Source organism: Semicossyphus pulcher, unplaced genomic scaffold (genome assembly GCF_022749685.1).
Source record: "Semicossyphus pulcher isolate SPU_LCO1_2020_fin unplaced genomic scaffold, fSemPul1.0.p SCAF_3, whole genome shotgun sequence".
NCBI classification, from domain to species: domain Eukaryota; kingdom Metazoa; phylum Chordata; class Actinopteri; order Labriformes; family Labridae; genus Semicossyphus; species Semicossyphus pulcher.
Window position 1 is genome coordinate 11,550,602 of NW_027211704.1, and position 27,552 is coordinate 11,578,153.

At 42.0% G+C, this 27,552-nt stretch overlaps 1 protein-coding gene across 1 annotated transcript; it reads left to right on the top strand.

The window, feature by feature from the left end:
• The first annotated feature begins 530 nt into the window (after window positions 1–530).
• Window positions 531–27,030, top strand: slc6a11b (solute carrier family 6 member 11b). The gene is made up of 15 exons (XM_069677572.1): window positions 531–785; window positions 1,502–1,729; window positions 2,285–2,419; window positions 2,656–2,796; window positions 2,944–3,025; window positions 7,616–7,748; window positions 11,616–11,750; window positions 18,209–18,312; window positions 18,397–18,521; window positions 19,293–19,405; window positions 20,275–20,412; window positions 23,245–23,347; window positions 24,028–24,128; window positions 24,625–24,795; window positions 25,815–27,030. The coding sequence occupies exons 2-15, from the start codon at window positions 1,519–1,521 to the stop codon at window positions 25,956–25,958; spliced, it is 1,836 nt and encodes a 611-aa protein (XP_069533673.1). The 5' UTR covers window positions 531–785; window positions 1,502–1,518; the 3' UTR covers window positions 25,959–27,030.
• Window positions 27,031–27,552: the final 522 nt, after the last annotated feature.

Sequence of the window (27,552 nt, forward strand, 5' to 3'; positions counted from 1 at the left end):
TTATGACCTAAAGTCAGAATGGATGCAGCTATGAGGATATTATCCAGACTGAAACATACTAAAGTTCATGGTTTTTATTATTAGAGCAGGTTACAGCAAGTCAAGTGTATCACTGTTTTGAAACATTTCCTGAAATGAAATCTTCTCAAGGTGAATCAGGAGGCTATTGAAGGCTGGGTCACGCTGTAGAGGAGGTAGGTTTTGGTACTTAAGTAGGCTATTTAGGTTAGGCTTTTTAATCATCCACTGCAGTGCTCAAGATCTGAAATACCACACATTACATTAGAGACAGCTGTGCATGGCATAAGCTACTTATTGTCTGTTATTTATTATCTTGTATTTTTTTACAATAACTCTCCAGAGCTCACCTTAAACCTAAACCGACCTAACTTTTTCCTCCCGTCTCCCTGCTCCCTCCGCGCCGTGGTAACGCTGCTGTGAGGGCTACATTGGTTACACGTGGCTTTTATCCAAGTCGAGGCGCTTGAGAGTGGACCGCTTGGAGAGTGGGAGCGCAGTCGCAGGTTATCCATCGCCTGGTGCAAGATCTACCGTCCCTCTGAGACGTCTGGGATCTTCCTTTATATAGACGCGAGACTCAGCAAAAGCACTTCGCTCAACGCGGTTCAAATTGTTCTCATTTTTTCCTCTTTTGCCCCCACTCCTTCTTTTTTTTCTTCACCCCCCTGATCAGGATAAACCATCCTGCGTTTTGTAAAGCCAATTGTTAGTGCGCATCATCGCGGGAGCCAAAAGGAGGTTTGCCACTGTTCCATAGGAGACTGGTGAGTAGAGAGACTCATTTTATATCTCTGATTTCTGTTTGCATGATCGTTTATCTTTCCATCTTACACGCAACATTACACCACCTGTTTCTGTCTGCTTCTGAGTGAGACGAGAGTCTAACTTAGTGTTGGGCTGCTTCCTTACTTTAAGTACGTTGATAATTGTCTATGTACGCTAAGTTGTCAGAAGTTAACGCTATGTTTGTGCTACATGATGTGCTACAATGGTGATACTGAGAGAGACAGCTTTCACAGGAGTTTGTGTTTTAGTTGCAGATCACTGAGTGCTTGTTTTTATCTGCCCACTCACAAGCCTCCTCATTCTGTTTGGACATTTAAGTACAATGTCTTTTCTGTCTCACTCTATTATGTAATTCTTTGAGTCAATTAATAGTAAATGAGGTTTCACTCTCTTACAATCCCCTTGCTCTTTGTATTTGCAGGCTGATTAAACAGCTGTGCAGTTGCATATTAAGTGAAAATAATTGGACTGCTCTCACTTCACTTTTGAACAATCTCATACAGAAGTATGGACCAGTCAATGGGCGTGGTTTTGCATTAATGGGACAGTCCCATTCACATTCAGATGTCCACAGACGGATACAAATTTCAGAGAAAAAAAAACACTGAATCCATTTAATGTTTTGGTTATGAGGTCACCTTTTTAAAATCTTCTGCCTGTTTTTTTCCTCTCTCGCTCTCTCTCTCTCTCTCAGCGGGCTGCTGGAGCGTCATGACAGCTGAGAAGAGCGGGCCCGTTATAAACGGTAAACCAGAGGATGGCAAAGACCCGGAAGGGTCCAGCTCCAGCCTGGATAAGGCGGGCTACAATGAGAGGGGCCAGTGGAACAACAAGATCGAGTTCGTCCTGTCTGTGGCCGGAGAGATCATCGGACTGGGCAACGTCTGGAGGTTTCCTTACCTCTGCTACAAGAATGGAGGAGGTGAGGAAGATTATGTTATCTGTGCACAGGGTGTGGACATAAACCAACTGCTTACCAAAGAGTAGAGGCGGTAGGAGAAGTTTTTATTGTTAGAAATTAGTGGAGAATAACGGAAAGGAGGAGGTAAGACAGATAGGTACCAATGCAGATGAGGATACAAAGTTAGAGACATGAGTAGGCTTTAATATTTTAAATGTTAAAGATGAGTTCCTGAGCGAATGAGGTGAAACAAGTTTTTTAGGAGGATGACACATTCTGTAGTTTTGAAGACTCAAACTGAATCAAACCATGATATCATTATTTAATCTATTATGCACATTTATATCAATTAAAGAGGTTGGTTTCCTCATTAGACAGCGCAGTATGGAGCCTCCTCATAATCTGTAAAGGTCATCTCTCAGTACGAGTCTGGTGTCATCGTGAGCGCTTTCATCTGAAGTCTGAAAATTGCTCCCTCATGTTGTTTCTTGCATTTTTTGCTGTAAAAACTTTTATTCCTCTATTGATCCAGAGTTATTCATGTCCTGTATGTATTTTTTGTGTGTGTGCGTACAGGTGCGTTCTTCGTTCCATACGTCATCTTCTTCGTGTGCTGCGGTATCCCCGTCTTTTTCCTGGAGACTGCCCTGGGTCAGTTCACCAGCGAGGGAGGAATCACCTGTTGGAGGAAAGTCTGCCCGCTGTTTGAAGGTGAGAAAACACTCGCTAAGTACACTGTAGCAGCGTCTACTCAGGACTTTAATAATTGAAAAAAGAAAGTTTACGGAAACTTGATTCTTGCACACAAAATAAATACTGTTATATAAATGTATTTCCTGTTTTTACCAAATTTGATCTGTGCAAACCTGTGCAAGCAGCTCGGATTATGAGGGTATGAGGAGCGTTCTTTTCCCCTTTTCTTCATCTGTAACTTTTTACCTTCTTAGGTATCGGCTATGCGACGCAGGTGATTGAAGCTCATCTAAACGTGTACTATGTAGTGATCCTCGCCTGGGCCATCTTCTACCTCTTCAACTGTTTCACCACTGAGCTGCCGTGGGCCGGCTGTGGGCACTACTGGAACACAGGTAGGAGGAGGGAACAGTGGATGAGAGAGGACTTTGTTTTTTGTAAGCAGATGTAATCATTTGCAAAAACAAAAATACAAAAGGATTCATTGCAAAAGCTACAGTTATATCGCCAGTCAGTAATAACATGTCATTTTCTTTACACAGAGAACTGCGTTGACTACTACGGAGAAAATGCCACCAACATCACAAACCCCAACGCAACCTCTCCAGTCATCGAGTTCTGGGAGTGAGTCGATATTTTATACCTACTTTTCTCACGTCATCTTCATGTTCTGTCACGTTCATTAGTCTTTATATGAGACGTCATACTCGGTTTGTGTGCGTTTGAAGAGCATACGGGTATGCTGGCTTTCATCTCTGTGCGTATTAAGTATGAATGGTGTCTCAGTTTGTCGTATTACAACATGAGTTTGTCAGTTCAGACAGTCCCAAGTCCTCCTTTAACTTCATTATCCACAGTAATGTTAAAAATATGAGCTTCTGACAGCTCCAGGCTGCTTCACTGACCCCCCCAACCTTTCCCCCAATAATTAGTCAGCCCTTTTCATAATTTTGTGTCAACAGGCCCTGGTAGGCCAGCTGTCTCCCAGCTAGAGCCATGTGTGTGGCAGCGGATCAGACCCTGTCAGTGCGTAACGCTGACCACACTTCCTGTCTCTCTGCCAGCGACTTTTCACACTGCTGGGTCAAACCTCTAAAGTATATTTGCAGTCTTGTGCTTACATTTATAATTGTGATCTATGTTTTAAATTAAAATGTAGTGCGTGATTTGTGTGACAGTAATAAAAAGTTGAGTTTTGAGGCCAGCAAAAGAACCCTTACCACAGAGACAGACATGCCCAAAGGAAATGGCCGAAGAGCCAAACACCATGTTGCTGGCAAATATAGCAACTGACCAGGCTTTGTTTAATCTGTGCCAAGACACCCTGTCATGTTTTGCACTGTACATACAGCAGAAAAAAATACCAGAACAGTAGGTTAACCAAGCTGTATTTTGCCTTCTGTGTGTTGGTGCTGCCGAATAATTTTGCATGGTTATATTATTACAAATGTACACTTTAAAACATAAAGATTACATCACTAAAAGAGGGTAAACCCATACAAACACATTCTGAATGATGACATTTTATTCAAACTGTATGCAATGTGCAATTATAATATCAATACGCAATTTAAGGAGTGATATTTCCAGAGTATTTTGAATGAACAAGAAAACAAAACCTTAAGGCAATCTCTCAATGCTGACCCAACACTGCATGCAGGAAGGGAAAGACTCCTCATCCTCACAAGCTTTTTAAGATGTTGCAATTGTGTGTTATCCTTTAAGTCATTAAAAATTATGTTACGTTGGTAAAACCAACCATCGCAAAGAAGTAAAAGAAGAAAAGTCAGAAAAGTCACACAAGAAAAGTAGGTTACGCAGTAACCAGGCTTCCCAGAGAGCAGGGAACGTTTCCATAACATTACCTACAAGTTCTAATTACGTTTGAAAGAAAACGTTTTAATCTAATACTCAAAGAATGTTTTAAGGATTTTTATCATTTCAAATAAAGTTCTTGTAACATTAAAACTTAAACTAAGACAAAACGTTTTAACTGCAACATTCTGACGATATTTTCAGGATGTTACTGAGGCCTGGGACGTCAGAACGTGATTTATAAAACGTTCCTGAAATGTGATTTGAACATTCTCACTGCATCTTTCTGGAAATGTTTTCAGAGAACGTTCTCCTGCTATTAAAAGGAACATTCTGGGAACCAAATAAAAACTTTGCGCTCAAAACATTACCAGAACATCGCACGTAACATTCTCAGAACGTTCTCTCAAAACATTTCTAGCAGCGTTAGGTTTGCTCCGCTCTGGTTTTAACAAAACCAAACCCTTAAAAACTACTAGATATTATCGTTAATCTAACAAAATTGCACACCGACTCCATCCTACTCACCTAAATGACACACTAAAATATGCAGCACTTTGCAGCCATATAAAACCAATTTAAATCCATTTGGGAACACACACACGTCTATTTACACACATTAGCGTTCACGTCTTGCCCTTTCGGGTGACCAGGCAGGGACAGGGGGGCTGTGTTGGACCTAGCCTGTGGCCGGCCACCAAGAACATGTCACGATGATCAATGGCTAGTCAGGAGCTCCAGGGGTGAACTCGGTGGCAAAGATTTGGCAGCAACATGTAGCTCTGTGGTTTCCGAATCTCCCTTCTCATCCTCCGTCAATGCTGTTGACTGGCTGTGCTTCAACAAACAGGAAGCAAACTGTTGATCCACCGACGCCGACGAGCTATGATGTCATAATCGCTGACTACATGCCCTGTGTCTTGCACCTACGCTATTATACCAGTTGGCGTTCCACAGGGCAGAACATTTTAGTTGAAGAACTGCAGTAGGCTTATACTATTACAACAAACTACAAGCACTAATGGATTCCATTGGGTTAATAAGTCTCAACCGCTGAGCAGCGTGTTGATAAAGTCATTGCAAAATCAGATGTAAGTTATCTTTGTTTGTCCGCATTAGAAAATTGGTTTTGGACTGTAAGGTGAAGTTAAACAAGGAACTAATTAATCAACAGCAGAGAGCAGCAACATAGTTAATCTCTATAAACACATGCTGCATATGAATGCATTTGTAGGCAAGGTGATGATAGATGCAGACGAGTAAGTGCGTCTAATAATCCAGTACGAGACAACTGCGACTCCATTCTCGTTTCTCGTGGGGCTAGTTGGGCAGTAAACGTTGTTCAGCACGGGGAAACAGAAGTCATGGCCTCGGATTTCCTTTATCTCTTGTCTGGCTTCACTGGAGGCCCCACAAAAATTGGCCATGCTCCCTCTATATCAAAGTGGCGTTGTCAGACAAAAGCCAATGTGTTTGGAGATTGCAACACAGATAACAAGAACATCTGACCCTAGCCTCTGTCTTATTGCGATACCCATCAGAAAATGCGACTGACCTTGGCTCACACTCCAAAAACACAATTACTGCAGGAGAGGCAGGAGATAATTCAGTTGGTCAAGGAGGTTGTGTTGCCGGCAAGTTCTAATCTCAGGACCACAGTTCTGATGGCTGTTTGATGCAGGTTATCAACAAGAAGGTGAAGTGGAGTAAGAATTCACTCACCGTGGCTCTTGTGCTCACAAGTTGTCCCTCAAGGGTGAATTGTCGTTTTGATAGCAGCACAACCACAGTTGTCAGTGGCTGTTCTGCTAGATTAAGTCCAGTTTCAGCTCAAGGAGTTGTGGTTGACTTGCCAGAAACTGGTCTGCCCTTGAAGACTAATTGGGCACAAACTCTTTGGTCATCGACATAGAGAGCTTTTAAGAGTTGAGGATTCTGCACGACCTATTTGAGCTGGTTCATGTCCAGAACAGAGGGGCCAACCAGACTTCCTGCTGGCTCATGTTGTCCACCAAAGTGCATTGTCCCACCAGCACATCCTTGGTGTTCAATAGAGGCTTAACGTATCCCAGGATACGAAGCAACATGTGATCTCCTCTATGATGATACAACATTTGCCATTTAGCTGCCTTTCTTGTGGAGGTACGACCCCATTCCATCAGGGATGCATCGTTGAAGGTCCTTGTGCCAATCTGAAAGAATCCGTGTGCACTTTGACCACTAAGTTAATGGACTGTACTTATGGACCACTCAAAGCTGCTTTTACACTACATGTCACATTCACCCATTCACACAATGATGGCAGAGGCTGCTACATAAAGTGCCCAACTGTCAGTAATCACATTCATACCCTTTGGCTATGCCACCGGGAGCAATTTGGGGTTCAGTGTCTTGCCCAAGGACACTTCGACATTTAAAGTGAGGAAGCTGGGGATCGAACCTCTGACCCTCCGTTTGAAAGATTCTACCACTAAGCCACAGCCGCCCCAAAAGATGGTATTAGGAATAAGGAGGATCGTGCGCTCCTCCACAGCTTTACCAACCATTGGAAGTCCACTCATGGGGCAAGCAGAAGACTCTCAGCGAAGATAGACCCCGAGATATCAGAGTTTAAAGACTACCTCTTTTTAACTTCCATTCATCAGTAGACAAGTAGGAAGGAAAATCTTAGGTAGGACTAGTGGAACCAAATGCAATCCTCACATTGTTAGACACATCGTTCCACAAAAGTTGCTGCTTGCAAGTTTTGGCGTTGTAGCTGCATCCTAAACTCCCAACTGCTGAGGTTAGCAGCGGAGCGAGAATCGGCTAATACGAACAGAAGGAAGGAGTGGTAGTGGGAATCACAGAGGATGGATGAGGCTAATCTATACTACCGGTGAGACTCTTCCTAACAAGGCTTAGTAAGGATGGTACTGCGCGATAGGACACGTCCAGAGTGACTGAGCAGGAACATTGTGCTGCTCTGCTCAAAGCTTTTGTCACAGAACAGCGTAGCTTTGTTTCTCTGGTCCATGAAGCAGTTTTAGACGAGTTTCAAGGATTTTTCACTGCACATTACATTTTAGAGCCACACCACTTGTACATCATGCCAGCTAGCATTAGTGTGTTGAGAAGTTGATGAGTAGAAGTGCTATGTGTGGTTGGAAAGTGCATTTACTGATATTCCTTGGGAGTATGGCTCATCTTCCTTCCGCTGTGTTGTTAGCAGAGCTTGCACAGGATGAGCAACAACCTAATGCCCAATGACTGATCTTAAAGTGTGCAACGGCTCTACTTTTTCTATTCAACCCTACATCAGTTTGTTCACAAGTGTTTAGAAAGACTTCCGTCTCATGTGACATCAGAGTATGAGCTAAATCTAATCAGTAATCATCTGTGCTTTCTGTGCCAAATCAGACGCCGAGTACTGAAGATATCAGATGGTATCGAGCACATGGGGGGAATGCGCTGGGAGCTGGCCATGTGTCTGGCCCTGGCCTGGTTCATCTGCTACTTCTGCATCTGGAAGGGACCCAAGTCAACTGGCAAGGTGAGTCAGAGAAATGCATGTTTATTTTTGTCTGTGCATATATGAGTTTGTGTGGTCGTTTGGTTTTTGCAAAGCAAAGAGCGATTACCAAATGTATTTTGCAGTTGCATATATTGCATAATGTTTTCAAGCAATGAACATGTAAAGATTTATGTATGCAGTTATTTTACTGTCCAGCTCATGAGTGTGGAACTTGTACATGAATGTGTTTGCAGGAGAACTTTAGCATGCTACTCTGCTGTTGAAATAGCTGCAAGATAAAGCACTTTCCCTTCTTGTCCTCAGAACAACTCTCTCACAGGAAGCGACATGCATTCCTCGCTGCACATAGAGGACAAAAGTGTTGTCTGCACCACCCACTTCTACCTTTCCCTCCTATCACCCTTTCCATTTTAATGTCGTCCTCTGGGCTCTTCTAACAACCTTGACAATGACAGTGTGGACTCGGCACCTTGCTGTGGTAGCTTAGTACCACTTGAGAAAATGCTCTCAGATTCAATGAGCCAGAGTGTGTAGAGGGATCGAGGTAGAGTGAAAAAAAGAGGTAAGACACAGAGGAAAGAGGAAGGAGTAAGGGTGTGTAAGGAAAAATTAATGGCTTTGAATCCTAGATTGCGGGAAAGAAACAACTAGGCGGCAATGCCTATATCTCCCTGAAGTGTCTTTTGTGTGGCTGTGAAGTAAGAGGGGAGAAGGCTTCTTCATGGCCGGGCTTTAGCAGCCGGTCCAAGATTGATTCCTGTATTCACCGGAGGAAAGGAGAGCGTTCATGAGGAGCATGCAGAGTGTATCCTCAGCCTCCGCCTCTGCTGCCTCTCTCTCTCCTGCTATTAACCACAGCTCGCCTGTTGCGAGAGAGAGAGGCGCTTTCTTCTCCCTACAGCCCATTCAGTTCCGACTCTGCTAAGCTGTTTGCTTTTGTTGGTCGTGTTTGCCACCCATTCTCACATTTAAGCCCCCCCTGTTAGATTTACAGCGAGGCAGGGGGAGAGTTTGACCAGTAAATTTGCGGTGGCTTAAATGTTTACCCATGGTGAGCTGGACGGAGCATGTGGAGCATCAAAAGTTCATGGAGAGATTGAATATTGTCCTTTTCATCTCCAGAGAGATGGAGAGAAAGAGGGAGAGAAGGTTTAGGATGCGTGATCGTTTTATTTGACAAATTAAAGGAGGGATCTCCCGGGCAGGAGGCGACTTTTCCCACACTTTCCCTGTAGGCCACGCTGGGATTAACAGAGCTTAGAGTGGACGGTCTTGTTAAGTCGGAAGGATCCTGACCAAAGAAACACAACCTACTAACTTGAACAGGATTTTGTTTCTCTTTTACATTTTTATTGAGGTTTGAATGTGAAAGGGTATTTAGCAAAGCAGATCTTTAGTTTGTGAGTGGTTGAGAATAACATCAAGCTTTAACTGGCATTTCAAATTGCTCCCACTTGTCCCCACGCTGTAACAGAGAACCAGATTTCTCTCAGCCCGCACCGCCCCATAAAAACGAGTGTCCATTCATGAAAGTGCTGCTTGCAGTTGTACAGTAATGTGACCAGGGATGTACGGGTAATTGGAGTGTGCATGCATTTGTAAGTGCGTGTTGGGTCCGAATGCCTGAATGGTCCACTTTATCTGCGTCTGTAGTATGTGCACACCATTTCAATGTTGTGAATGAAGTTCTGTGTGTGTGTGTGTGTGTGTGTGTGTGTGTGTGTACTCATGCACTCCTGTTGGTGCTTCAAAGAGAGGCACATTTTCCCACACTGCCAGCATCACTCCTCTGGGCTTCTCCTGTTTAAGAGACGGGGCCAGAGGAGCCCTCTTTTCTTTTTGTCTCCTGGCCCGGCTCTGTTCTGTCCTGTTCTGTCCTCAATTGGACTTTGACTGGATGCCAGCAAGCCAGGGGATGTATGTTACCCGCCTCTGCCTTCCAAGAGGCCAGGGTCTTTGTTCAACAGGTTTCTAAGAGTCTTGAGATGTAGAGCACAATTCTGCAAAACCTGAATAGTTAAATAAAAAGGGGAGTGTTGGTTTGATGGTTAGCAAGCGCTAGCTACTGTACTGTATGTATGTGTCATGTTTGATGTAGTGGAGCCGTACATGATACCCTTACAGATGTATATCCTTATCTCAATTACTCTACCATACATAGGTATGCACTGTTAGTAATTATTTAAAATGTATTACTTTAGACTTTGATCTTTTCTGATAAATGCTAAATGACTGATGTTGAACTGTATATGACACAGGTTGAATTGAAAGCTGTGTTTCCCACGACCAAAGAGGTCCTCTTATTTGATGCAGACATCATATAGATGTACACGTTGTAGAGCCATTATGCAAGTTAACTGTACTACTCTGGATCTTCGGCTAATTAAGTTAGGCTACAGTTAAGGAGGGATTCGTGAGTAATGATAGGGCACAGCTAAGTTTACGGTTACGTTTAATTCCGATGAACTACAAATTGTTCAAAATTGGTCACAGTGCAGCCGATTGGCTAAGAAATGTTTGATTTCACCGGCCATTCCAAACCTCTTTAGTAGGGATGCACGATATTATCGGCACGTTATCGGTATCGGACGATATTGGCTTAAATATGAACTATCGGATATCGGCCAACACGCCGATATCCGCCGATATGATTAACCGATAAAATAATGGGCTGCTGCATACTTGATTAAATGCCCTACCTCGGCGCAATGTCCCCGGCGCGAAGAAGACCTGCGCGGCGCAGCGTGATGACCTCAAGTGTGTCTACCTGCAGCATGAGAGAGTTAGAAGCCAAAATGTCCGTGGTTTTTCAAAGTGTCCGAAATCGACAGCAAAACTGCTCTTTGCAATGACTGCTCAGCTTCGGTGATGCAAGGAGGAGCCAAGGCAAAGTCTTTCAACACTACAAACTTGATTAACTATCTCAAGACCCGTCACCCCGACCGTTGTAACAAATGTGATAAGAGTATCACCATTATACTGTACGCTAATTCCAATACAGAAGAGAGTTGATGATCTCTGCAATTAGGTGTAAGGGAAAAAAATATCGGTATCGGTAACCGGCTAAAGAGTTGTAAAATATCGGCAAAGAATCCAATATCGTGCATCCCTACTCTTTAGACTTTGATGCCATTATTAAAAGCAAAACATGTCCACATTTGTGGCAACTTTTGTTCCAAGCAATGATATTACTATGCACATAAGTTGTGAGCAGTGCTACCAAAGAGCGAGTCCTCCCTCATCGAATTGTATTTAGCAAAGCAGATCTTTAGTATGTGAGTGGTTGAGAATAACATCAAGCTTTACCTGGCATTTCAAATCGCTCCCACTTGTCCCCACACCGTAACGGAGAACCAGATTTCTCTAAGCCTGCACCGCCCTGTAATAACAAGTTGTGAGCAGTGGTACCAAAGAGCGAGTTCTCCCTCATCGAAACACAATGGCTTGAACTAAGTCACAAACTGCAACTTCACAAGTTCCCCTGCTGGTTCATGGAGGAGAGGTTCCCCTAAATCCGTGTTTGGTGAGACACGCTGGGGAAACTTAAAAATTGCAAATTGCTTTACTGTTGACACTGAACTCTAAGGATGGCTCATAACAACAACCTTTTTCACTCTGAGGATTTTTGAGTCCAGTAAGTCCATTGTCTGTCCCATAGCTTTGAAGCATTTAAAAAAAGAGGCGGATAAGGAAGTGGCCTTGTCCCTCAGAGCCCAACGTTATTCAGCTGAGTCTATTGTTCATGACTACTGAAGGGTTTTTGTTTCATGCAACGTCACTCTTATGTTATTTAGTATGCATCATAGGTTATGTAAGTTCTGACAGTGACTCATTGTGATTCCTAATAAACTAATAAACCAAACTTGTGCATGTTTATACCTGCAGGTTGTGTACGTGACGGCTACATTCCCCTACGTCATGTTGTTGGTCCTGCTGGTTAGAGGAGTGACCCTGCCAGGAGCGTACGACGGCATCAAGTTCTACCTCTACCCGGACATTTCACGTCTCTCTGACCCTCAGGTATTGTCAGACCCGGAGGCGGCTGTTAGCTTTATTTGTGTGTCATGATCTCATCTCATCCCTTTTTAAAGCATCCAGAGACACAGTCATGGAAGGTCAGAGGACACACACAGTGTCTTCTTCTCAATCTTCTCAGTGTTTGTTTCACACTTCCAAACCTCACATTCACACACATTGCAGCTAAATATAAAACTGAACAACAGTTACACTTAATTGACTGTATGTGACACGTGTCAAGCTATAACTTTAACTATAACTGTAAATGCTTATACCTTTTATAGCTGTTGGTTGGACTTAGACTGTCAGTCCAGAACACAGGTCCAGTAATACTAACAGGGTGTTTTTTATGGTTGTTACCCATCAATCACACTGTATCCTAACTTGATATAACACATGGTAAATGCTGTACATAATGCTAACATCTTGCACTGCACTGTGTATTTGTCAACTTTAAGAGGCATAAGGTACCAAGCTAAGCAGAAGGGGTTAAATATCCTCATGGGACTCATGGGAATGAATTTATACCCCTGCCTCACACCCACCTGTCTGGAGCTGAGCAGCTGCCAGGAGGACAGGTGGTGTTGTTGTTACTGTAATGCGATGGGGAATCAGTCCTTTTTTATTGCACCTATCACCATTGATGCACTTAATTGTAAAAACAAAACATGTTTGTGTAGAGTATAAACAAAACTGCAGCTTGTTTGTTAATGTGCAGAAAGAAGCTTTCCAACACATGGTAAATGCTACCTTTCTTTGGGCTACAGTCAAAATATAGCCAGTATGAGTCCCACTGTGGTAACAGTGATGCTGTTGGATTGATATGGAGCTGATACTTCCTGCCGGTGATGAGATGGTTAGGGGTCATAAATAGTGAGACAGAGGGGTTAAAAGGTCAGGATTTGAGGCTAATAGAGGTTGGTACATTAACATATAACTCACACAGACAGACACACACACACACTGAGCAGACTCCTTGACCTCGCCTGGAAAAGGCAGACAGCTCGGGTCGCTAGGCAACAGAGCACCAGAAAAAGTGGATGAGGTGTCATGACAACGTGAATGGAGATAGATGGAGAGTTTAGAGAGAAATGGAAAAACAGAATAAAACATAGTAATAGATAGACGTCCAATCACATCTTTGAAAATGGAAGTTAGCATGGCGGACCTGTTGAGCTTTGGATTTCTCTACATGCGATCTGCATGAGACTGTAGCAAGAGCAATATTCTGCATTTTTTTCTGCCTTGTCAAAGCCAGAAATACAAGCGCAAAATTTCATGGAAGTAAATACATAGTGTGTTAAAGAACGGTAATGTTAGCTGCGTCGTTAGCATCCCTAGCTTGCTTTCAACCTACAGGAATAACCTTTTGTCACATTTTAGAAAATCTTCCAGTTTGCCGTGGACGTGTGGCGTAGACTTTGTAGTTTTGTGTAGTAGTGTATTTAAACGCCTTTACCAAGTTTATTATCAGAGGGAAACACTTAAAAGTCAGCTGGAGATGTTGTCTTCAACTAATTCACAGAGCTAACAAAACAAGCTAGCTACTTAGCAGCAGCTGGAAAGATCTACTGTCACTTCAGCAGGCAGAAGCACTCTGTGAAAGGCTAGAACATTTTTGAAAAATGAGAACACTTTCTTAGTGATAAATCTGTTGCACCTAAAACTGTAAACTTAACAATGTAGCAACAGTGACACTAACTATGAGGAGTGGGGCTCAGCAAATGGTCAATTGAATTGTCATCTACAGACGTAACATTGCACGTATGCATGTAGCGTTAGCATCAACCTTAGAAGAGAATATCTTTTAGTCCCTTTTGAACCCCTTCAACAAGATTCTTATTAGATGGAAAAACATCAAAGTCAGCCTGAGATGGGGTTTTCAACCAACTCCTTTAGCTAACATAACTAGCTATGGATTTTTCCAGCTGTAGCTAGCTAGCTAGCTTGTGGTGACAGTTGTCATTTCAGCAGGCAAACGCATGGTCACAGGCTAGAGTCTCCTTTTTCTGAAACAACATGCTTTGTAAAAAAAAATCTAAAAGATCTTTAATGATGAACCTTTTACTGTTAGCACTGTAAACTTAGCAATGTAGCAACAGTAACAACAGGAGGCAGGGCATAGCAGATAGACTGAATACAGGTGATTTGAGTGAAACACTCTCCTTTGTTTAATGCTTGCTAAATGGGAACTCTTTCTGCGCTCATTTGTCAACATATCACAACATATTTCAGGAGACTAAGGAGTCAGTTCAATCTGTGTTTCCTCTCCTGTATGAACACCTGTTACACACTCTTAATGGCAGCAGCCGGTACATTAGGTGAGTGTCATGGATGTGATAATAAGTGTTCTTGCCTCAGAAATAACCTGAAACTCAGTCAGTCTCTAAATGTACAGACAGATAAGCCAATCTGTTTCACACAACTTCTCGGGCAAAGGTATCGGGAACATTACGTTTCATGCCAACTCAAGCTGGATGAAATACAGGAATATACAAAGCTTGAAACATTTTCTTTTGATATACTTTTTACTTCATTACAACACCAAAATAAGGGTTTAGATTTAAGTTTTGTTTCTTATTTAATAGCAGCTGTTTTTGTATAACGTAAGATAATAGATGTAACAGTAACACAGATGGACAGTGGATAAATGAGAAGAGAATAGATGGAGCAACGACGACACAAGCAGAGGCACGGAGAGAGTGAAGCAGGGTGATAAAGCAGCACTGCTGTTTGGCAGAGGAAGACATTACTTCTGACACCAATGTTAAATTAGCTTCCTCAGGGACAATCAGGGCTCTGTTCTGTTCACCAGGCTGTAACAAGTGTGTGTGTCTGTGTGTGGCTGGGTGTCAGCCGCTCTTTTGACTCTCCTGAAACTCATCATGCCTCCCTTATTTTCTTAAGGTATAGACCTTTCTCTCCCTGGCTGTCTCCCTCCTTCTCACCCTCCGCCCTGTGCTGTGCATCACCCCTCCTCTCCACACTTCTCACTCACACATACTCTCATATCCTTTCCTGTTATCTTTTCATGCTGAAAATGTGTTGCTATTTGTGTTTTTCCCCCCACCCTTCCAAAGTGATAGTCTCACAAGTCAGATCTACTTTCTTACCTTCAGTTCCCTCTTCCTCACTTCCAGCATCCCCTCACTAACGAACAGCAGTGAGGTTCAGGATGTTGGTACCACTCTTTGACAGCATTCACATCTGCAAGACAATATCTTAGAATTAGCCCTCTAAATCTATTGTATGCCCAACAATACACTTGGAGAAACTCCCTTTACCTGGAGTTTCTCCAGGTGTATTGTTGGGTTCAAATGTCAACCTGCAAAAACTGTTGTTTTAAAACTTTTGAGGCGCTGAACCAGAACTATTATCTGCTCATAAAGTTGATTTGATGAAAGTTGATGTGTTAGCATAAGGTTACCTATTTACCTACCCATCTTATAAGGGTATCTTATTGAGATCTAGATCACAGAAAAATATTCAGCTTAAACGCCTTCAAGCTCTTTTTGGTCTCTATGAACATGATGAGATTTTCATGTAAATAAATGTTAAGTCACTATCTATCGCCGTATGAGGTGACACGATGGTGATTGAGTCTATGGCCCAGTTAGTGACGCGTTTTCCATCACCCAGCAGTGGCTGGTCTGCCAGAGAGGGTAGGCGGAGCTAAGCGGCTGCTTTTCCGGTCTCTGCAAGTGTTGCGAGTAAACAGTAATCTACTATGGCTGAACAAACAAAGAAAAGATCTATGACTACAGATACAACTTCAACAATAAGTGAACATCCAAAGAAAAAGAAACAAATTGTTACGCTCAGATGAAGGCAAACAGTCTAAAAAGGAAAGCGACCGTCAGCGAGGAAAATCAAGAGTTACAACCGGAGCCAACCGTGGACATCCGGTTATCTGGGAAGTGTCCTCCCACAGTTTATTGCCACAAGGTGCTGCCAAATAAAACATAACTGACAACTAGTAGACAACTTTGCCTCTTTGCTGTTCAGTACAAAGCCGGTAAAATTCAGCAGCATAATGTAGCCAAACACAAAGCCTTCAGTGACAGTGATTTAAAATGTATCAATTTGAATGCTCCAATGAGTTCAGAGCCATCATTTCTAGTAGCACTACAAGCAACGCATACAATGTGAAATTTGATCCATTGGTGCTATTAGTATTTTTGTACATAGCTGCTTTAATATAACTTTTTATGTATGTATATTTAATATTTGGAGTCAGGCCTGGAGGAGACCTTAAAGTTGAACAGGACATTTGAATGTTTAGTAGATAATTTCCCTCATTTACCCATTGTTTTATGCTTGCACCATATATAATTGATACAACGTAATTCTTTAATAAAAAGGTACAGGTGTGTAAATGCTTCAAATCACATTACCAATGTCTCTTACCTCAGGATGTCCTTTATAAAAAGAGTGGGACGTGAGTAGCACCGAGAGCGGATCATTTACATTACAAGGACACTATCTTACAGCCGATGTCTTCCAGCTTTCACACAGTAAAAATGTGTCCTGGAGCCGCAGTCTCAACATAACCAAACACAAGCTGGCCAAATTAGGCACAACATCAACAAGTGATTCTCTCCGAGCCTGGGCCTTTAAGGTTTCCCTGCGCTGTGCGGCCATCAGCCGAGGGTGAACTAAAGGGAACATTAATGAACATTAGGAGAGAAAGGCCTGTTCTTCCACAGGAACAGTCCTGTGTTTGTGAGGTCACAGAAGTTACCGTGGTTACTCCCAGGAGGGAGCGAAGACCGTGCGTTTGTTAATTGTTTCTCGGTGGGGAAATGAGATTAGTAGCTGAATGGTGATGTGAGAGAGTTTTCAAAGAGCCATGCTGCATTAAGTTTGAATTCGCTAGTACACCATGCTATCCTGCGGGTTCTAGGCTCCTGTGCTGCACTGCAAACTAGTTGCATAAAGACCATCTCCTTTCTACATGTGTAAATCCACATGAAAAAATACTTACCTTTATTTATTATTGGCTGGGATAAACAATGTGAAATGTTTCTTGGATTACACCTCACCTGTACATTTGTAAATAAGCTGCAACCTCTATGAAGATTAGGAATTACCAGAGAGTAGTAAAATATACGCTGGTCAGTAAGTATGGACAAGAGAGAGAGAATTATCTTCATTGTTGCTGACATATTTCTTTGGGACAGTGCGAGATGATCTGTTGTTTAATGTGACAAAACATCACAAAAAATTGCAAATACAAGCCTTAAGGAAGGACTAGAGGAAAAGTCGGAGTGTAACCAAAGTCATCTGATGACCAACTGCCTGTACTAGTAGATTACTGTTTACTCGCAACACTTGCAGAGACCGGAAAAGCAGCCGCTTAGCTCCGCCTACCCTCTGGCAGACTAACCACTGCTGGGTGATGGGAAACGCGTCACTAACTGGGCGCCGCTTATGATTTTTTCTACAAAAGTCGCACCAGACACCCAGTCTGTAATACTGCAGATGCAAAGGCTTTCATCCATAGGCTCAATCACTATTGTGTTACCTCAGTCAGCGATGGATAGTGACTGAACAGACATTTATTTAAATGAAACCTTATATTATACAGTATCTATCCTCAGTTAATCCGTAGTAAACAGTAGACAGGAAAGGAGTTAGTGAAGGAAAATATGAATATTTAGTCAGTGGTCGACTTTATATCTACTCTTAGGATGATCAATGATTCATGCTGCTCCACTGAGTGCCTCTCAGAGGGGAAAGAAAACGCCTGAGCTGAGCCATAATTTCATTACAAAGCCACTGAGATGATGAAAATCAGGTAGATGAGGGGTAACAAAAGAATAGTGGGGTTTCATTAGAAGATAAAAAAAGTCACCTCCTGACATATCATGGTAATCGCTTGGTAAGTCTATTCTTCTCTTTGTGATTCTGTGATTTAATTCATTTAAGAAATCTTAGAATTTGTTTCGTCAGTGACAAAAGGTTTAGAAGGATCGATGAGCGGAGATTAAAGTGTGAACTGGATATAGAGCATGAGAAATTATCCTTTTAGGTTTCTTTTTTTGTGTGCATTAAGTATGTGTATGTTCACTTCGTGTATAGACAGAGTTAGGTAAAAACCTTTAGAGATGAGCTGATGAGTGACATCATGGTGGGCGAGTGGTTCCTGGTTCCAGTCTGGCACTTTTGTATCCATGTGATCCCACCCCCTCTCTCTGTCTCACCATGTGTTCTGTCTATACCCTGATTATTAAAGGTGAAAATGGAAAGAAATTAAACTAAAAAAGTGTCGATAAAGTAGAATACTCAATGGTTTATTGAGTAAGAGACGTCTGGGCATCATATAGCCATATCTCAACACGATTTATGGCTTATCGAAGGTTTTGGATGGACTGTTTCAAACAACCTCGGGTGAAAATATAATTTTTATTAACATTAATCACCCACCTGTACATGTACTGTATGTTTATGCTTTGTTTCAGGTATGGGTAGACGCTGGAACCCAAATCTTCTTCTCCTATGCTATCTGCCTGGGCTGTCTCACTGCTTTGGGAAGTTACAACGCCTACAACAATAACTGCTACAGGTAAGATTTTAATGAGTGTTACATGAGACAGAAAGTATGTTGCAGTGAGTTTAATGTCCTCCGCCTCTCCGTCTTGCTCCTCAGGGACTGCATCATGCTGTGTTGTCTAAACAGCGGCACCAGCTTCGTAGCAGGTTTTGCTATCTTCTCTGTGCTGGGCTTCATGGCCTATGAACAAAATGTCCCCATCGAGGCGGTGGCAGAGTCTGGTGAGAGAATAACAACAATGTTTCTGAATCAAAACCTTTTCACCTGCAACAGATACTAGCCTGCATGAATCCCAGTGCCCTCATCCTTCACATTGAGCTAAAATAGATAAACAGAGACGGTTATGTAACTTCACCTAGGCTCTTAGACCACCGCATTATGATTTATTTAAGTCCGTATGAATGATTTATTAAATGTGACAGAGGGAGAGATTTGAAATGTTTGTCTTGGATCACGGGGAGGACGGAGCTTAATGTTTCAGAAACTGTGTTTTCTTAGCGTCTGTTATCAAATGCAGGTGTTGAATAACGCACAATAAGTCTTACTTCAAAGCTCCCCTCGTCTCATTCAAGTGCACTTTGTCTAGACATTGTGCCACTTTTGCTTCTCCGCTTTGTTTAAGAGTCTAGTTACCTTTAGTTCACATGCAATGCTCTGAGAGAGAGACGTCTAAACAAACTGCAAAACTTTTTTTGATATTGTGCTGGTACATGCAAGAACCCTACGTATACCAACGTCATTTAAATATTCATTCACGGCAATGACAGGTCTCATCAGCAAGAGAGGAGGAACAGACAAAACAAAACCCGTTTAACAGGAGATAAAAGGAAGCATTGACGAGGACCACAGATAATCAGACCATGTTATAATAGGCAGAGCTCCAACTCCATCAATTATTATACATTTAGGCCCTTGCTTATGTGGCGTCTTAAAACACTCATATACACAACTACACATCCTTCAATACCATTACTGTGTGTTTGGTGATGCAGGTCCTGGTCTTGCGTTCATTGCGTACCCCAAGGCTGTGACTATGATGCCGCTGTCTCCACTTTGGGCCTGTCTTTTCTTCATGATGCTCATCTTCCTCGGTCTGGACAGCCAGGTGAGAATCCTGACATTATAAGAAAGGTTTCACTTTATGAAAAAAACTATTGAAAGGTCGGACCTTTTGGTAAAGATGTACTTACGTGATGTGGTGGCTCAAATTACTTTTAGACTTTTTAGCAGTTTGTGTGAACTGAACTGTCGTATATGTAGCAGTTCCCTCTTTTCCGATGAGTGGACTTGTTATTTAAATGGGGGTATTGTGCTACTTTCAAGCTTCGTATTTCACTCTGTGATACCTATGGAGTAGCTTAGCATAATGTACAGTTAAAAATAAAAATGTTCTCACACTGGTGCTCTGTGCAGGCCCTCATATAGCCTCTGCCTGAAACAACTCAGTCAGCTCTGTCCCTTTAAGAAACCCTGCCCCTTCAAGCCTACTTTCTTCTGATTGGCCTGCTGAAGCTGCACTTTGTGACGTCACAAAGTGCAGCGTGTAGAAAAAAACAGTTCACAGCAGCCTGCAGACTGAGCGGAGAAGCCTGGGGATTACTCCAACGTACTTTTACCTACAGATTTGAAACTTCACCCATGTTTAGTCTGGACATGCAACATTGTAACATTATATATATATATATGTCTTAAAATGTGAAACAGCACAATACCTCCTCTTTAACGTAGATGGAGCTTTGAGTCATGTTGTGTTGATGAAACAAGCAGACACAGGTCAAATGTTATTTATACTAATTACTGACTTTTTGTGTCTATTATGTGTGATAAGATACCATACATGGAATAAATTAGTCTTTTTTTGTGTGCAATATTATTGTCTCGTCTTCTAATTTGTAGCTGAACTGTGCTGTGTGATCAGTCCAGGAGAACACTATTTTCCAATTTTCCAGAAGTAACACCTTTCTCTTCTTGCAGTTTGTGTGTGTGGAGAGTTTGGTGACGGCTGTGGTGGACATGTACCCAGAGACCTTCAGGAGGGGCTACCGCAGAGAGCTGCTGATTCTGGGCATGTCTATTGTCTCCTTCTTCATAGGACTTATTATGTGTACGGAGGTAAGACTCGGCTATAGTTACTGTACATCATGTCACACATCTCTCTCTTTTTGTTATTCGGTGTTAGATAGAATTAATAATCTAAAACATCACAGTGCTGCAGGAATGACGGACACCTATTTACTGGGTTTACTGCTACATTACATGAGCAATGAAACTAATGTGTCAAATAGAAAGACCAGTACACAGGTTGTTGTATGTGTTTGTAGTAACTTGACAGTGTTTTTTTTTTACATCCTAGAAAAAAAGCTTTATGGGAACAGATTTTTCTTTCACATAAGTTTTTTTTTTTTTTTTAATAAAGGTAAGAAAGATAAAGTACAGTGTCGGGCTGTGGATTTAATAACTAATTATGTGTCAATTTTATTTCAATTTGGTGCTTTGAAGGCATGCAAATTGCATTGTCAATGAATATCAGTAAAGAAAATACATTTGTCCAATTTAATGTGACTTCTGGTATAAACCACGCCCACTTTCTAGCCAAACAGAAATACAGAGAAAGATGATCAAAATATATAAATGTGCACCTGTGCTTATTTATGGCTTTCTACTACTCCTCTCAGCTTTAGAGATGACAGTTTCTACCTTCGCTTCATCTTTATGTTTTTATTTCTATATAGACATGTCATCATCGCAGTCATTATCATCATCACAATGACATCATCATCATCATCATCATCGTCACGGCCACCATCAAGACCACAGATTTACAAGACTGGGATGAAACCCAGCCAGGTATATTGTAGATCCATAGTAAAAAATCCAGATAAAAAATGTGAATCTTTAGATTCTAAGCTTGATCCAAAAAGGACTTGGTTCTTGAAGACGTTTCACCTTTCGGATGAGAGGTGAAACGTCTTCAAGAACAACCAAGTCCAGTTGCCTTTTGGATTAAGCTTAGAATTACCACAACCTGGATGGCTGAGAACCTTCACAGACATGAATCTTTAGATTGAAATACTTAATAATTTAATCCAAAGATCCACTGCAGTGCTTCTGAAATGACCCAGACATCTGACATGTTTTCAATATAGGCCGGTAGTAAAGTAACCCATCTAGCCCTTTCATCTTAAAGTTGCAAGAATGGAGGAGAATCTGGTTCCTCACACTTTCAAGAAGGTCTGTCATCCGCTAAAAGCATTTCACGTGTGCACATTCACTACTCTCCATTCACCTACACTGTAAACATGCTGCACTGCTGCCTACTGGCCCATAATGGCCATGAATCGAGGGAAAGGACTTAATGTATTATTAAAGCAGTTTCTTCTCTCTTATAGACTGCTGCATTGTCCAATGACCTGACCTCTGTTTGTCACTGCCCATTCTCACCCCTGTCCCCACTATAGAACAATTTCACCCCCTGCTTTTACTCTCAGCTCTACCTGCACTCCGAACACTTACGTCCTCTCTGCTGCCAAAGAGCCATCATGAATAAAAGAGAGTAGGAATAACTCACAGTTCAAAAGGTCCGCTGGGAGTGTAGCTCAATACCTGTGTGAAGGTGTGAAGTACAGGCATGAAGACAGTCACTGAGACATTTTCACGATATTTTTAGCTGTTTATGAGTAGTTCGGAGCCGTGACGTAAGCCTGCTCTCTGATTCATGTGAGATTTTATTTACGATGAGCCTTTTAGTGGAAGCAGAAATCACAGATAAGTTGTCTTGAGAGGAGGTACAGTGGATAATAAAACGTGAGCATGGCTATGTATGTGGAAAAATAGGAAACTTTTTGGGCAACACGGTTGTTTCCTTGCTCTCAGAGAACTGGAGAAGATTTGGACCACTCTTATAACTGCAAATTTAAAGCTGCAGCTATGTGCCGCTTAGCTTAAGACGAAGAACGGAAGTAGCTGAAAGCGCAGACACATCCCCGTCATCACGATGAGGTCGACTTAACAAATGACGCAAAATAAAGCGATTCAATTAGTGATCCATAGAGAGGCTGGCAGCTCTTTATTATAGGCTAAGCTAACAATATTCTGGCAGACTTGACGTTTGAATAATAAATGTATTTCCACAAATGTCTGAACTAAGAACTTTATCATGTACGACGTGGTCACAGTACATGATTAACAAAGTACAAAGACACACTACAGCATTTATAGGCTTGGTTAATTTACAATGCCTGTCCAAAGATGGGCCTTTAAAATACACAAAATCAAATACACGAGAAACAGACTCAAGAGCAATAAAACAGATTTAACAATAGAGAATACAAAATATCCTACAATAAAATCAACAATAAACAGGAAGCACAAACATGACAACACGACTGAGCCCTCTTCAAAAACAGTTCCAGTTTAAGTTTAAAATGCTCCCAGTCAGGGTCCAGTGTGAGCTCTGCTGGTCAGGCGTTCCTCATGTTGATGCCCTGAACAGAAAAAGCGCTTCGTCCACGTGATCGTTTACGGAAAGGGCACCTTACACTCCCCGTTAGATGCTCCACGTGTTACAGAGCCTGATACTCTCAGTGGCACCACAAGGTCACCGAGCACCTGAGGAGCCTGATGATGTAAGCATTTGTGGACGAGTTTTAGATTAGCACATTTAATAAAAGGATCAAAAGTTAAAATCTTTATGGCTCTATTATGTATCATCATCAGAGAGAAAAACACTAATAGGACAGCATACTGTATAGATTTTAAGATCTGTGTTCTATTAGGGAGAAAACCTCATTTTCAGTGAGATACAAGACGCAGCTTAGTTACCGTCTGTCCCTGACAATCAAATGAAAAGCACCTGATTCACTTTGTTAATAATGTGATCCAACTGTCTGTGATTCTCACACGCCTGTAACAGAACACTGACACCTGTCTGTCTCTTGCTCTCAGGGAGGGATGTACGTCTTCCAGCTGTTCGACTCGTATGCTGCCAGCGGCATGTGTTTGCTGTTTGTGGCCATATTTGAGTCCATATGTATCGGCTGGGTGTACGGTAAGACGGCAGCCTTCACCTGAAATGTAACTAGCGAGCTCAGAGAAACACTGGGGAGTCATTCCTCACCTTGATAACCACAGATATCGGTCTTTTGTCATCTGAACACCTGTCACACGTTTCAGCACAGGAAACAGATCCAGCACAAACACTCTGTCATGCTTTCACCCTCCTTTGCTGCAATCATATTTCTTCTCTGCCCTCTGCTGGAGGATGTGTTTAAACACATGCATCTTCCTGGTGTTACAGAAGATACACAAATCTGAATAATGATATATTAATATTATATAACCATAGCTATGTCATTGTTGTCATTTTCTATTTTTCTTAAACATAAAACCTTTTTCTTCCTTCTTAATATCCCGAACCAAAGACAATGTATTTGCAGCTTTGCTCTGTGGGTGTAAACATGCTCACATCTAAACTATTGTCTGCCTAATTCAAGCTGAGAATTTGCCAACAAACCCGATTATATTAATTGAGTATTAAGTAAATAATGTTCTTCATGCAGCACAGCTGAATAATTTGTCTCTCTGCAGAGAAAGTGCCACACACACATTTTGTCCACATGCATTCAGCAGCTTCATGTGACACGACCTCGCGCTGTCAAAACACATCAATCATGATATTACTTTGATGATTCGTGCAGAAACTCTGAGTGACGTGCATTTGCATTTCAGGTAGTGACAGATTCTACCTAAATATTGAGGACATGATTGGCTACAAACCTGTGTTCTTCATCAAATGGTGCTGGATGATCCTGACCCCGGGCATCTGCGCTGTGAGTCCCACTGCAGACACTAAATCACGAGCAGCAGAAGCATCAAGGACAGCACACACTGATTCTTGTAGTTTACAGAAAGGTCATGGAGGACACAACATTTCAGATACCTGTATTTTTTTAAATATGTCATAATGAGTTTGGGTTTCTTCTTATTAGGAGCAATATTAAATTATGGGATAAGATTTTAGATCATTTCTCACTTGAGGTGAACGTGTTTTGACCTGTAGAAGTTAAACTAGACTGCAGTGTTGTGGGATTCATGTTTTATTTCTTAAAGCAATCAAAGACATTGCAACCTAGATACCTGGATATAACAGATCATATTTACAAGTTTAACATTGATTCATTCATTCAATATGAACTACAGTATTGATAACAGCACCACGACAACTCTGAATTTAAGTATTTTACCTCTAATCAACAGAGGGCACATTTCTTTCTCTTATACTGTCAATCATCTTTCATTCATTTCAATCCTTTTTGTCTACTGCAGGGCATTTTCCTGTTCTTCCTCATTAAATACAAGCCTCTGAAGTACAACAACGTGTACACCTACCCTGACTGGGGCTATGGTATCGGCTGGTTCATGGCCATGTCCTCGATGGTCTGCATCCCTCTGGGGATGATCTGGATGATCTGGAAGACTCCGGGCACCTTCTCTGAGGTAAAAACTAAAATGTCACACTTATACTGCAATATTTCAAGTTTACTCACATTTACCAACTTTTGTTTATTAAGAACCTTTAGTTGTGTGTGCTGTGACGTTAACCTTGATAACTTGATAACTTCCACAACTAACCCTATTTTTTAATCTGTATTACATCCCTTATCCTGTCAATTTGTAAATCAGCCAATACCACTAACAGCACTACAGCACAGATCCTTCCTCACTTAAAACCAACAATAGTCAGACTTTTCTTCACATTAATAAAGGCCATAAAAGCAGAATGACATTAGTGACTCAGAAAACATACCTGTGTCACCTGCACCCTTGAAGGGAGGAAGTGAGCGAAAGAATCCAGCTGCTGTATCTCTGCCATCTGACTTTCTCAGAGGGATTGTGACACAGTTGGATGATCTCCCATCTCTGCTCGAGGTTTTTTTTTGATGTGAGATGATCAGTAGCGTAGCCTTTGGCAGATCTGAGGCGTGATGAAAACTAAGGATTGATACGATCAATGTTTTTATATTGTCTTGAATGAGATCCACATGGCAATCTTGCTTTTTAATAGGTGTGCTTTTCTATGGGTGGTATCTTGATATCGAGGTGGCTTTGTGGTTTGATCAGGAAGTTAGCCGGCTAGTTGCTGTGAAGTTCTTTAGATGCCTGGAAGATATTGTTTGATTTGATCCTTTTATATAGCACGCCTTCAAACACATTGGGTGTCACTTTCCTGAAGTACCACTAGACTGAATAACAAACACTAAATACTATCAGACAAACGACTGAACAAAAGTGGTCATGGTTCCACACTTCCACACAAAGCAGATTTATTTATTTGTTGACAAATTAATAGCCTGCGCACACATTTCAGTTTTATATTTGGGTACATTTTTGGTGAGGCTTCCTTCAAAGTGTACGATTATACACATAAGCTGCATCCGCTTAACGCTGCTTATAGCAGAAGCTTTGTTTTAGGAGAATGAGCGATAACCTTTTGTCTCTCTCAATTCTCTCTGCAGAGAATGAAGAAGCTGACGACTCCCAGCCCGGACCTGAAAATGAGAGGGAAACTCGCTGCTCTCAGTCCTTACGCCGCCAACGACGCCAAACTGAAGGCTGATGGGAAAATATCCACCATCTCGGAGAAGGAGACGCATTTCTAACCGACCAACCGAGCTGCCTGCGGTCTTCACAATAAGTCCAACGAATGAAAACTACAGCAAACAACAACATAATCCAACACAACACAAAACAGGAAAAGAAACAACTGACTGGGAGTGTTATTTTTGTTTTGTAAAAAAGAAAAGGAAAAAAAGGAAAAGTTATCACATAATTATATAGTCAGCTTCTGTTTTGCACAAACTTTGATAACACATATGTTGTTTTCAGTTTAACATTGTGACTAAAGCAGCCGTTTCTTTCTTTCCTAACCATTAATATTTTAAAATCTGTTTGATGACATACAATATGTGGTTAAAACTTGTCCTGGTACCTCGTCCGTACTGGTCACACTAGTGTCGCGGCCTTTAGACACTTTGTGTTGTGTTGTAAAAGGCTTACAGTGTACATTTATGGGCAAAGTGCTGTGCCTCTCTTTTAGGTACTAGGTACCCAAATGTGACTATCTAAGATGTAGCAGCGTGGGGATTGTATCTACATAGTGAAGAGAGTAAACTGCAGTGCATGTTAGTGCTGAGGCTATAGGAGGGCATACCTGAATACTCCTCTGAGTTGTATATAGAGTTTTGCCATCAAATACAGGACGATATCTTAGCCAGCTGTGGAACTGTCTGAACGTCTGTGATTCTCGTTCACTTTAAATCAATGTTGTTAAACAACGTGAGCAAAAAGTCATCTCGCTGGATGTAATTGAATCTCATTGGTTATTGATCATCGTGTTGAGATATATTTAGTCCTTGAGGGCTTTGATTCCCACAGCACCACTCTGCCTAAAAAGAGCGTCTCCACTCGGGAGGTTTTGCAGATAAATCGAAATCCAGAGTTTAAACACTCTGTAAAACCGTTCCCCTCAGTTTTGGATATCTTTAAAGTCTCCAGTTTTCAGCTACAAATCATCACGTCCACAAAAAGCATGGAGTGACTTGCAGGCCGAGTCAAAAAACACACCTCTCTCTCCTCTAGCTGCCCTCCTATAAGTCGTGGCTCTCTGTCATTTCACAGTAATTATGCTGAGCCTAACGCAGAGTGACAGACAGACGTGCTCCCCCCCCCCCCCCCCCGCATTTTTATTCCCCGCTCCGCCTGTAGAGGAGAAGATGGACGCCGATCAGATGAGCATTTCGAAATCCATCCGTCTTCTCCTCCCCTCTCTTCTTATTCTTCCCACTTGTCTCCTTGTCTGTTTTCTCCCGCTGTCCTTCCTTCTCATCTTCAACCTCTGCTTGGCCCCCCCCTCTCAGTTTTATTCTCCCACTTCTGTCTTTGGCTTCTCTTCGTCACGTGGGCGGCTTGAGCAATGACACAGTCCCCCTGTGACGCTTCTGAATGGTTAATATTTCGTCACAGACCCACGCATCAGAGATAGCCCTGCTGCTGATTAGCGTCTCTGTGACCTTTCCTCTGACATTGTGGAGCATTTAACACCACTGAAAGAAGCGACCTTTTAACGTTGTCGTCTGAGCCTCTGCAGGGGGGAGACCACAGTCTGTTGCTGTCATCCATGTAATTGTGGCGAGAGTCAATGAGCTGGTCTCATTGCTCAGATCAATCTGAGTCCATTACAGGCTCATCCAATCA